General features: G+C 51.7%; 2 protein-coding genes across 2 annotated transcripts; one reads left to right on the top strand and one right to left on the bottom strand.

The window, feature by feature from the left end:
• Positions 1-8404: 8404 nt before the first annotated feature.
• BDP81DRAFT_356654 (amidohydrolase) lies at positions 8405-10838 on the top strand. The gene has a single exon (XM_060586315.1). It carries the CDS (start codon positions 8694-8696, stop codon positions 10350-10352), a length of 1659 nt encoding a protein of 552 aa, XP_060440891.1. The 5' UTR covers positions 8405-8693; the 3' UTR covers positions 10353-10838.
• Positions 10471-12187, bottom strand: BDP81DRAFT_500168 (glycoside hydrolase superfamily; the record flags this gene model as incomplete). The annotated part of the gene is made up of 2 exons (XM_060595503.1): positions 10471-11516; positions 11582-12187. 2 exons carry the CDS (start codon positions 12185-12187, stop codon positions 10590-10592), a joined length of 1533 nt encoding a protein of 510 aa, XP_060440890.1. The 3' UTR covers positions 10471-10589.
• Positions 12188-12216: the final 29 nt, after the last annotated feature.

Genomic DNA, 12216 nt, shown 5'->3' with positions numbered 1-12216 from the left:
ACCCCTCTCTCTCCTCTTCAACGCGATCGAGAAAAGAGCGTCAATAGCGCGCTTTGAAAGGAATCGACCATGTCCATTTGCGGGACGATGAACGCCGTAGTCACATGACACGGATTTCAGGCCATGGCAAACCCCTGGCTTTCTTCAGCGCTGATTGCTGAAGAATCAAGTGAACACACTTAGAACACATACCTCGAAAGGTATCCACTGTTAGTAATTGTTAAGGTTATAGAGGGTTACAGCCCACTGCACTATCATCTCTCAATATCAGCCCATACGAGCTGAATTCCACGACCATAGCGGTCTCCCTAGATATAGGGCCATCGATCACGGTTCACGGGGACGCCGGTATATCTCGGCGGTCGGGACGAGTCCGGAAGCCGACTGCAAAGGTCAGAGTGGTTGAGCAGGTTAACCACCAGGACAATTCTGAGCTCAAAGACGAGATCAATAAGCTTTCGAATCTTGTCCAGGACCTCCTACGTCGGGACGCCGAGAGGGAATAGTTATTGAAAGACTGTTTGACGAAGATCGAATTCTTGGAGAGAGAGCTTCAGGAGGAGAAACAGCGTTCAAACCGGCATTAACGTGGTCTAGTAAGGTCCATGCACGCTATTAGCATAGGGCCTAGCGAGACTGACCTGAGTTCCTAGGGGTATCCCTCGCACACAACCCAGAACTAGCCGCCCCTAGTCCGTTTATACGCGGCGGCGGCGAGCCAGCCACTGTCCAGAAGACAGGATGAACCAACGCCAGCCAAACAAGCCGCAAAATAAGCTACAAACCGGGCGGCCTTAAAGGATCTACGCGTCTTCGCACGTCTATCGCCTAAAAGCCCGCTTCGGAACGAGAAAGCTTACGATATATACATCTTCGTTCGGGAAAGGCTAAGTCCCCAAGCCCGAGAAGCCCTCAAGGGGATCGACCATATCAAGACAGGATTAGCACTCCTACCTTCGTCAATGGATAGTGCAAAAGTCCTGCTAGAGAATAGAGAACAGATCGCTGCCCTTCTCTAAGCGTAAGCGATCGAGTAACGCGATACCTGGATCCGAGCCTATATCGTAAACGTCCCTTACACCAGGCATTGTCTAGTAACCAACACTGAGCTGGAAATCACGACCGAGGAGCTCCTTGAAGAGATCCAGGTCTCGACGAAACTCAAGCCTGAAAAAGCATACTTCTCCAGGAAGGACGAAGTCGAAAGGCTAGGCACGGTGACAGCCTGGTTCAAGGCGGAAGCCGTAAGGCAACTACCAAGACGCCTCCGTTTAATAGGGGCCAGCGTTTTTATAAACCTGCAGTTCCCGAAGGAGAAGAGGTCTCCTTAATGTCCGCTGCGGCGGTTTTCACAGCGAACGAACGTGCACCAGAAGGAAGAGATGCCTCAAGTGCAGCTCTCCTTCCCACACAACTGATCAACACCGGGCACCCTGCGGCGGCACTGAGGGTTACGATGGCTGCGACTGCCCCTTTAAATACCCGTCGTATAACGGGCCTTACGCCGCCTTCGATGCGACTTGCCCTATCTAACCCAAAGTAGTGAAGGGGGTAGTCTAGAGGAGAGATAAGGCTTAGCTACGGGCCATCCGAGCTAAGGGAGAAAGATTGTGGAGAAATGCGACCTAACTATCATATCGACATTCCCGTGAAGAAGAATAAGCAATGGACTATACCCTGGCGAATGAGACACAAAAGAAGAATATAGCCCTCTAAAACCCTACAAATTATATAAGCGAATGTGGGCAGGCGGGTATCCGCCCACAAAACAGCACTAAACCTAGCTTACGTAGCCTAGATCGATATATTCCTAATATAAGAGCCGTCTATCCGTTCGGAGGAGAGGAGGATCACAAGACACCACCCAGGTTTTAAGACTTTCACCCCAGTAGATAACTAGACCGAAGACCGTCCCAGGGTACTTACCTACCTCCGTAGAGGAACTAGGGTACGAGGCGTACAAACACGGCCTCTACCCGATCCATCCATAGACCTGCTCTTCTTACGACTCCTCTTAGGAACGAAGGAGGTCCTCACAATCATTAACGTGTACAACGCCCCTCGTGGCTCTCTACGATCTGGCCAGGCTCTCAGGAACATCCTAGCGGCCTGGCAACCCAAACCTGAGGATCGAGTAACGTACCTGCATAGCGAGCGACGCATCATAGCGAGCGACGCACGTCCTCCCAATTCTACCCTCTTCGTCTTTAGGTCACCTTTTCTCCACGTACGAACATGCAATCCTCCTCAATTGAAAGTCGAATTACCCTTGCCCTCCAAGCTATTGAAAAAGACCCGAAAATGTCTATACGAAGAGCTGCCTCTATCTATGAGGTCCCTGAATCAACCCTCCGCCACCGACGCGCTGGACGCGTCGCACGAGGTGAAACACGACCAAATTCGATGAAGATGACTATAACAGAAGAGGAGGTGATTCTTGAACGAGTTATTGACCTAATCGATCGAGGGTTCCCTCCGCGACAAGAAGACGTACGAGAAATGGCCGACCAACTCCTAAACGCACGCGATGGGACGCGTACTGGACCGCGATGGGCAGAGAACTTCGTACGACGCGTCCCTGAATTGAAAATGCGGTTTCAACGTCGAATCGACTATCAGAGGGCCTTAGCTGAGGATCCTACGATTATACAAGGCTGGTTTGCACTTGTGCGAAACACAATTGCAAAGTATGGGATACAGGATAACGATATCTATAATTTTGACGAGACTGGTTTCCTGATGGGAATGCTATCGCACGCAAAGGTTGTTACGACTTCTGACCGTAAGGGAAGGCCTCGTACGAAACAGCCTGGCAATCGAGAATGGGTTTCTGTCATTCAGGGTGTATGTGCGGATGGCTGGGCGCTGCCTCCGTACGTCATCGTAAAGGGCAAATATCACCTCCTCTCGTGGTATATTAATGGCCAATTTCCAGCCACATGGCGTATCCATCCAAGCGAAAATGGATGGACGACAAATGATATTGGCCTAGATTGGCTAATGCACTTTAATCAGTGTACAAGGACTCGTACGAAGGGCTCTTATCGCCTCTTGATCCTTGATGGCCATAATAGCCATAAATCGACTGACTTTGACGAATACTGCAAGGAACAAAACATTATTGCTCTTTGTATGCCTCCCCATTCATCACACGAGCTTCAGCCTCTTGATGTTGGGTGCTTTAGCCCGTTAAAGTACTCGTACGGCAAGGAAATCGAGAAGATGATGCGGATACAGATTTCCCATAGTACAAAGGATGACTTCTTTCCTGCCTTTAAAGCAGCATTCTTTACTTCCATGGGCGAAAATAACGTACGAGCTGGTTTTAGGCAGGCAGGCCTTGTACCTTTTAACCCTGAAGTGGTTATTTCTCGCTTGGATTTCAAGCCAAAGACGCCAACACCATCAAACTCACGGCCAAGCAGCCAAGGCTCCTGGGACCCAAGGACACCAATTACAGCACTAGAGGGCGTACGAAGTGCTACCTCCCTTAAAAGGAATATCCAAGCACATCAAGGTAGCTCACCAACACCAATGTACGAAGTAATTGACTTCCAGGCCAGAGGTATTAGCAAGTTAGCCCATAGGCTTGCTATTATTGAGGCTGAGAACCGTAAGCTTCGTACGGGGATAGAGGTACTAAGTAAGCGCCGGAGGGCAAAAAAGACCCGGCTACGTCTTGGAGGGTCACTTAATAGTGCTGAAGCAGAGGCACTACAAGTAGAGAAGGGTGGTGTTAATGCTGGAGGAGAGAATAACCCTCAGAAGGAGGGTCGTACGGAAGGTGCTGAACCACGCGCGCGACGATGTGGTAATTGCGGGAAGCCTGGACATAACGCACGAACCTGTGAAGTGGTTTGGGATAGTAATGAGGAAGAGGGTGATATATAGTTTTAATTGATTTCGTACGTTGTGGCTAAGTTAACTTATACATAAGGTAGAAAGGTTTGAGAGAGTGCGTCGCTCGCTATGATGCGTCGCTCGCTATGCAGGTACGTTACTGATTGCGGGGGATTTTAACTTACACTATTAAACGTAGTAGCCCGAGGCCACGAGTTCCCCGGACGCTGAAAACCTAGTAGAATGGGCAGAAGCCGCCAGCCTTGTCCTAATGTCACCTATAGGTGAACCAACGCACAAAGGCGGCAACACCCTAGATTTATGCTGGGCGTCCAGCAACCTCCATGGGGCTTCCACCAGCATAGAAACGTCACTACAAACGACATCAGACCACGAATCTCTGCTTACCCGGGTCCCCTTGGCCCTGATCGATTCACCCAGCCAGACCCCGGGAAGGTTTCGGCTCGACATAATAGACGAGGAGCTTTTCCTCGACATCATTAAACGCAACTTACAACCCATACGCCGTACTATAAGCAATATCCAAGACCCACAGTCTTTAGATCTCCTAGCACAACAGCTTACGGACTATCTTATTAAAGCACTCACGGCTTCCATAAAGCGCACGCTCGGGAAAGGTATAGGGAGACCATATTGGAGCGAAAGCTGCATACGTAAATACCGAGCCTATACGAATAAGCGAGCGATATTAATAAGACTACGCGCAGCCGGAGTGAACTACCAATGGGAAGAAGAGGAGGTCGAAGCTCTAAAATAGGACTTCCTCTACGAGTTTAAACGCTCTAAGGATACCTTTTGGAAAGATAAGATCTCCTCAGCCTCCTTAAGCAAAGACATATTTGAAATGGTCGGTTAGCATAAAGCCACAGGATCCTTTCAGACCCCGCCACTCCGAGATGTAGACAACCAAGACACGCTTGTCTCACAACTAAAAGAGAAGCGCGACTTATTTACCCGCGTCCTCCTTAGAAACGCTGTAATCTCCGAGGACATACCAACAGAAAGCCCAGTCTTATAAAGGCAAGCTACGCTTCCTTTCCCGCAGGTTACGAAGGACGAGGTACGGTCTTCGGTTCTCACCGCGGGAAACACGACTCCTAGGACCGACGGAATCACTACGACTGCTTTGAAAATAACATGGCCAGTTATCGAGGATATTGTCCTCTCACTTTATAGCGGGTGTATACGCGAGGGTTGGCATCCTACTTGTTTTAAAAAAGTAACTCTCGTGATCCTAGCAAAACCGGGAAAAAGAGACAAGACACTCCCGCGCTCCTATAGGCCAATTGCGCTCTTGGCCGTCCTCGGAAAAGGCTTGGAGAGACTCATCGCTAGACGACTTGCCTGGATCGTAGTTAAACATCGTGTTCTGCACGATTAATAGTTTGGAGTACTCCCTCTTCGCTCTTGTAGCGACCTTATCGCAGCGGCTATCTACGATATCGAGTACGCCTAGTAAAGAGGCCTGGTTACCTCTATGCTTATGCTCGATATAAAAGGGGCTTTCGACGTCGTGCTCCTAGGACGACTAGTCCGATGCCTTTACGAATAAGGATGGCCGGAGAACCTCGTACGCTGGGTCTTAAGCTTTGTTACCGGAAGGAGAGTAAGAATAAGACTTGATAGGGAGTTAGGAGACGTCTTCGGTCTTAAATACGGACTATTATAAGGCTTACCCGTGTCTCCCATTCTGTTTATGCTCTATATTGAACCTCTTTTTAAGCTAGGTATAGCTCGCTTAGGAAGGAAGTAATCTCGTTTGGTTACGCCGATAACGTCGCTATCTTAGTAAGCTTAACATCACTAGAGAATAATTATGATATCCTAACTAAGGAATGGAAAGAAACCTTAGGATAGGGCGCGACGGAAGGAATCACTTTTGACTTCGATAAGTCCGAACTAATCTACTTCACCAAGAGACGAAAAGACGGAAACCTATTAATCACAATAGGTTTACTGGATAGGAAGTATTATATAGTTTAGGCTATTAAAGAAGGCTCTTCTCTACGCTGGCTCGGCGTTTATTCGACCGTAAACTTACATTCAAGAGTCACGTAAGAAACCTCTCTATAAAAGCATGCTAAGTAGTTAATAGACTACGGGGACTAGGGAATACTATCTGGGGCGTACCTGCGTACTTACTTCGTCGAGCGATCACCTCTTATGTATTACCTATTTAGTACTATATATCTGAAGCATGGTGGCCCGGCAAGAGCCGGATAAAGAATGGACGTACTATCTTAGACAGGGTTGGTAGTCTGCTATACTAACTAGACGCGACGCAAACCAAAGCCATTAGAGCGATGGTCCCCGTATATAGAACTACGCCTATACCGATCCTACAGCGCGAGGCGGCTCTACCCCCAGCAGAGGTGATACTGGACGCGAAGCTCTACACAGCATCCACCAGAATCCATCGTCTGGACGAGCGACACCCTCTCCGAACGAGACTCAGGGACAAATCAGGACCAGACTCACGGCTACGACGAATGGCAAGCCTCGTAAGCAAAAATACCGAATACATCGATCCGTTAGAACTCCCCCCTTGGGAGCAACTAGCGGACTGGCAGACAGCCCTCGCCAGGGTCGGCTACGAACCTAATAAGACCAAAGAAGAACAGGCCCTCTCCTTTGCAGGCAGGATGGCAACTTTCTCCAAGCGGGACATTATTATCTATACTGACGGGTCCCAGATGTCGGACGGCAGCAGTACCTCCGCCGGAGCAGGCTGGGTAGGGTACCAAGCTATACGGCAGATCTTCCGCGGATCCGAACCACTCGGCTCCTAAACTGAGGTGTATGTTGCGGAGGCATATGCTGCGTATTACGGCCTGATGGAAGCTACCCGGGCTCCTACGGCTCGTATGGCAGATAACGTCCATATCTGCCTCGACAACCTCGCAGTCGCGGCTAGACTATACTCCCAGAGCACAGGAAGCAGCCAGGCTAGATTTAGGGCCTTCAATAGGCTCTCTTCTTCCTAGACTCGGAGACAAAGAGAGAGCTGAACAACCCCCGGCAGGGTTTATGTTTGGTGGTGCCCTGGGCACACGGGAGTACCAGGAAATGAAGAAGCAGATGCTCTAGCCAAGGAAGCCTGCAAACTAATCCCAAAATCACAACCACAGCCCTCATTAGCGCACCTAGAAAGGCAAGCTAAAGTAGCTACCTTCCAAGCCTTTGCCAGAAAATGGCTGTCCCAATGCCCTCGGCAATATGCCGACCTCGAGATAATTCTTCACCCCAAGCCGCCCGAACTCCGCCTCCCTCGGCACTTACTAGGAAGGCTATACGTAGCAAGATCCCATCATAGAGACTTTGCAGCATACCACGAGAGATTCGCTCATCAAGATACGTTGCTCAACTACAGCTGTGGGAAACCCAAGACACCAGTCCATTTCTACTTCTACAAGCGTAGACGCAAGGCTACACCGCACTACCTCCGCCAACGTATAGCCAAAGTAAGCATTGATTTCTTATTAGGTTCTGCTAAGGGAGCCTCTCTTCTATGCGAATGGATAGAGGAGACCAATTTCTTTTCCAAAATTTGCCCGAGTCATTAAACAGGAACGTTAGGTGAAGACGGTAGCCTGTAACATAGTTTAGATTAGCATAGACCATGTCGGCATAGCGCCCGGCACGTCCTTTTGTTACCAGACGTTAAATACATCATCATCATCATCATCATGATTGCTGAAGAAAGACAGGGTGCGGCATGTCACACAGGCACCGCGAATAGGTGATACTACCTCGTAGTTAGGCAGACATTTGATTCACCATTTACGAGGTGAGATAGGTAGTCTCTGATTAGTCAATGGAAATTGAACTCTATAGATAGAATATCAGTCAAATCCTTCGCGATCCTGGCGGGGTCTAGCACTTGGTGCCGACTGGGGCTTCTTCCGTGGACATGAGCATTACAATTTACCGGGGAAACAAGATCCGTTAGCGATCGGAGCCGAACATTCGCTGGCTCCGGACTCCCGGATCGCTTTGAGACGCAAAGGCTGAGGCCCAGACTTGGTCGACGAATGTAAGCCCGAAGATTTTATTTCAACTCCTTACATTTTATTGACTATAATAGTCTTCGAGACTGTGTTGCCTTTGCCGCCAATCCCTGATTAGGAGCGAATCTGTCTGCCGAATCGCGCCTCGCGCAGAGGATTTGAGACCAGATTCCGAATAATGACGAGCCATGCGCTATCCTCAGACCGAACAACAAGATTTCAGTCTTCAAATTGCCGAAATTCGATAAAGACTGAGGCTTTGCAACGTTCAAAGAGGTAAGAGTTTGTAGATGGTTCCTAAACTACATCTAGGCTTTGGTGACATGAGATAGTGGTGAGTTGTGTCTGTAACACTGCCGCCCTATTCACTGCTCTATGTTGGAACTTCGCATAGCCTCGACTATAGTCTTCCAACCTCCCAAAAGCTCTCTGCCAAGACGAGTGAATCTTGTCAGGCCGATCGCGGAGGAACTGCGTCGTTTCTTGACAGCACAAATCATCTCTCCACCCGTATAGTTGCAACGCCGAGGGCCCGGCCGAGGAGCGTCGGAAATCAGAATGGTTCAAACCCCGCAATGCCACCCCGTCACCAAGCCCGTATCTAAGCTATCAGTGCTATCACGAGGATGATGCAACCACACCACCCCTCCTCACGATCTTGGCCACGTATTGCATGCCCTATTCGCTGAGACAACTTGGAGACTGAAGGGTTGACTAAAGTTGCTGAAAGTTACACAGCGCCGTACATAGACTCCCGTCTAGCGTTGTGTTACCTACTTTTCCTACATGTACTGCAAGGGCCAATAACTCTCACAACCTCTCAGCATGATGACTTCAACACATGTCGTCTTCCAGAACGGAAATATCTTTAGGTCAAACAAAGCCCCTGCAGGCCAACGTTCAGAAGCCATCTTTGCAGAAGCACTGGTCATCAAGGATGGCATCATCACTTTCATCGGAGACGCCTCCGCACCCGAGGTGAAGACCGCCATCGACGCCGGCGCAGAGGTCCGCGATGTAGGCGGCCACACTCTCCTCCCTGGCCTCGTAGATGGACACATCCACTTGACGCAACTCGGCCAGGCGCTCCTCAAGCTGAGCCTCTCCCACTGCAAGACCCTTGAGGACATCCGCACGACAATCCGAGACCACGCCGCCGCCCACCCGGACGCTGAACGCATCTTTTGCAGCGGATGGATGCACTTCATGACGCCCGAGGGACCCCTTGCCTCCCTCCTCGACGACCTCGACCCCCGCCCCATCCTCATCACCGCAAAGGACCTGCACTCGACATGGTGCAGCACCGCCGCTCTCAAGGATCTGGATCTTGAGAATGAGCCCGACCCGCCGGGCGGCGAGATCGTGCGCGACCCGAAGACGGGCAAACCCAGCGGTCTGCTCTCCGAGGCGGCGAGCATGAAGTTCATCCCCCTCTACATGGCCCGCACCTCGACCCGACAAGACCACATAGCTGCCATCGAGACGGCCATCAACGACTACACCGCCGCAGGCTTCACCGGCCTCATCGACATGGCCATGGAAGAGGACGGCTGGACGGCGCTGCAGGAGTACCGCAAGCAGGAGAAAGCAGCGGGCCGCCCGTTCCCCATCCGCTTCGCCGCTTACTGGATGATCCTTCCCAAGGACGACGACGAGGAGAACATCAAACAGGTCGAGCGCGCGGCCGAGCTGGCGCGTGAATTCAACCTCGAGACGGATCCGGACTGCCGCCTCGTCGGCATCAAGCTCGTCTGCGACGGCATCATCGACGGATGCACAGCGAGCTTGAAGGAGCCGTACAGCCACAACGGCGACAACTGCGACCCCGTCTGGTCGCAGAGGTACATGGCGCCCGTGGTGCAAGCCGCTACCAAACACGGCCTGCAAGTCGCCCTCCACGCCATCGGCGACCGCACCGTCGCGGACGCGATTGACGTGCTGGAGGCGCACGTCGGACCGGAACACCGCCCGCGCATAGAGCACCTCGAAGTCACGACCGCCGAGGACGCAAAGCGCCTAGGCAAGCTCGGCATCACGGCCTCCGTGCAGCCCGTTCACTCAGACCCGGCGATCCTCCGCGCCTGGCCGACGTTGATCGGGGAGCACCGGTGCGGGCGGGCGTTTGCGTACAGCGATTTCGCGGATGGGGGCGCGCACGTGGCGATTGGGTCGGATGCGCCGACGGCGCCGCACCATGTGATTGATAACTTGTACATTGCTACGACGCGGCGGTCTGCGCGGGAGCCGGAGCTGGAGACGGTTGTGAATTCCCAGTTTGCGCTGTCATTGTGCGATGTGTTGACAGGGGCGACGGAGGGGGCGGCGAGGAGTTGTTTCCTGGAGGATCGGGTTGGTTCACTGGAGGTTGGGAAGAAGGCTGATTTGACTATTTTTGATCTTGATTGGGATCCGAGAAAGGCGTTGCAGGCGAAGACGTTGGAGACTTGGTTTGAGGGGAAGCAGGTGTTTTCTGGAAAGAGGTAGCACGCGTCTGCGATGACATAGATTCCTTGTTATATAGATGCCGTTGATAGTTGACTTTCATATTGAGGCATATTGTAGACTTGGTAAACAGCAATGATTTCAAGAACATCTCATAGACCCATCGACTTTCGGTGGACTGTTTCCTGGATGATGGCGAGATAAGAAGAGCAAGACTACCAAGCCCGAATATGCACAATGAACACAGCCTCTCCTCTACCTCTCGAGACTCTTTCTCTTCTATGCCCAGATCATACCCGCGACGACGATACCCATCAAAGTAGCCAAAGAGACGCTGTAAGGAAATGACGTTGCAACACTCTTTGGCTGGTTCCCAGGACTCCGCCCAGCATCGGGCATAGACTGGTGAAAGGCAGCGTACGTCCTTTCCATGTCGCTCTGGAGTCGTCGAATGGAAGCTTTCCCACGGTAAGCGTCCCAGTTGTGGTCCAGAATAGCTATCATGGTAAGATTAGCAATCATCAACATCTTCTTAAAAAGGAAAGTAGACTTACCCCAAGGCTCATCCTTATCCTGCACACCCTCGCGCGTGTAGTAACTTCCACCCATCACCCAAACCATCCAGCTAATCTGCCCATCAACCATGAAGTCCATTAGACACCTCCGGAACTTGTCCTTGAATGCGCCGCTTTCATCGGTCTGATCATGCCCCCACTCCGTCATCACCAACGGCGCCCGATTACTCGTCCCATTCGTCATGGTCCCATTCGTCATGGTCCCGTTCGTCATGGTCCCGTTTCCAGTTGTCCCATTATTCCCAATAGTCATAACATCAGAGCCGAACGCCGTCAAGATATCCCGATAAGTCGTACACGCGTCATCAACAAGGCCTTGGTCATACTGGTGCTGCTCAAACACAAACTTGTTCTTGAAAGAAAACTCGGCAATGGAGAAGTTGAAGCCCGGTTCGCTGGCAAACGTCCCCTGTACCGGAGCCGAAATGTCAAAGTCAAAGATGCGCCCGCCAAAAAAGATGAGAACATCCGGATTGGCGGCGTGGATCGCGTTGGCGCCTTGGACCATGCGCGTCTTCCAGGTCGTCCAGGTCGTGTTCTCCAGGCTCTGGGGAGGGGTTGCGGAAAAGGGGTCGCGGAGCTCGTTGCGGAGACCCATGCTTGTGAAGGTTGTCCAGTTTGAAGCTTTTCCCTGCGCAAAGGTTAGCCAACGGGAAGTTTGACCAGGATGAGATGCGGGAGTATGTTGCAACTTACATGTTCTGCCATGTAGGATAGTCCGCGAACCCAGTTAGACGTGTTGAAGTTTGTGTCGCCGAACCATCCATTCCCATCATACGGCGTACAGCACCAGCCAGCCTTGGAAACATGATTATCAAGATGCACGTAAATCTTCTGCCTCCCCAGCTCCGCCGCAACAGCATCCCACACATCAAGCCTCTTCGAGCTCTCGTTGAAAGACGGGTTATTCTTGAGAACCTGCTTCAAGACAGCCGTACCGTTCTCCGGCCCCAACGCATTCTGCAGCGTCGTCTTGAGGTCCACGTCGCCGCCCCGATCGACGATGTCGTCCACCATTTCGGTGGCGAACGTTAGCCGGACGGAGTTGAAGCCTGTCTCGGCGATGCGCTTGACGATGTGAGCGACGGATTGGTATTGTAGGCCCTCGGGCAGCATGGTCCGCTCGTGGCCTGCCCAGTTCACGCCTACGAGGGCGACTGTTGCGTTGCGGGCATCGACGATGTCGCGGTCGCGGACAGAGAGCGGGAGAGGTTGGAGATCGCGGCGGATGAGCTCGGCGGAGGTGGAGAAGGGGGTTGCTAGGGCTGCTAGCAGCGCCGATAGACTCGAGAGTCGGCGCATTGTGTGTGATTTTGGGGTGTTGTTAAACG

This window comes from Colletotrichum phormii (genome assembly GCF_030913505.1).
Source record: "Colletotrichum phormii strain CBS 102054 chromosome Unknown BDP81scaffold_22, whole genome shotgun sequence".
Lineage (NCBI taxonomy): Eukaryota > Fungi > Ascomycota > Sordariomycetes > Glomerellales > Glomerellaceae > Colletotrichum > Colletotrichum phormii.
The sequence above is the reverse complement of the archived record's forward strand: the minus strand, read 5'-3'. Positions and strand labels throughout refer to the sequence as shown.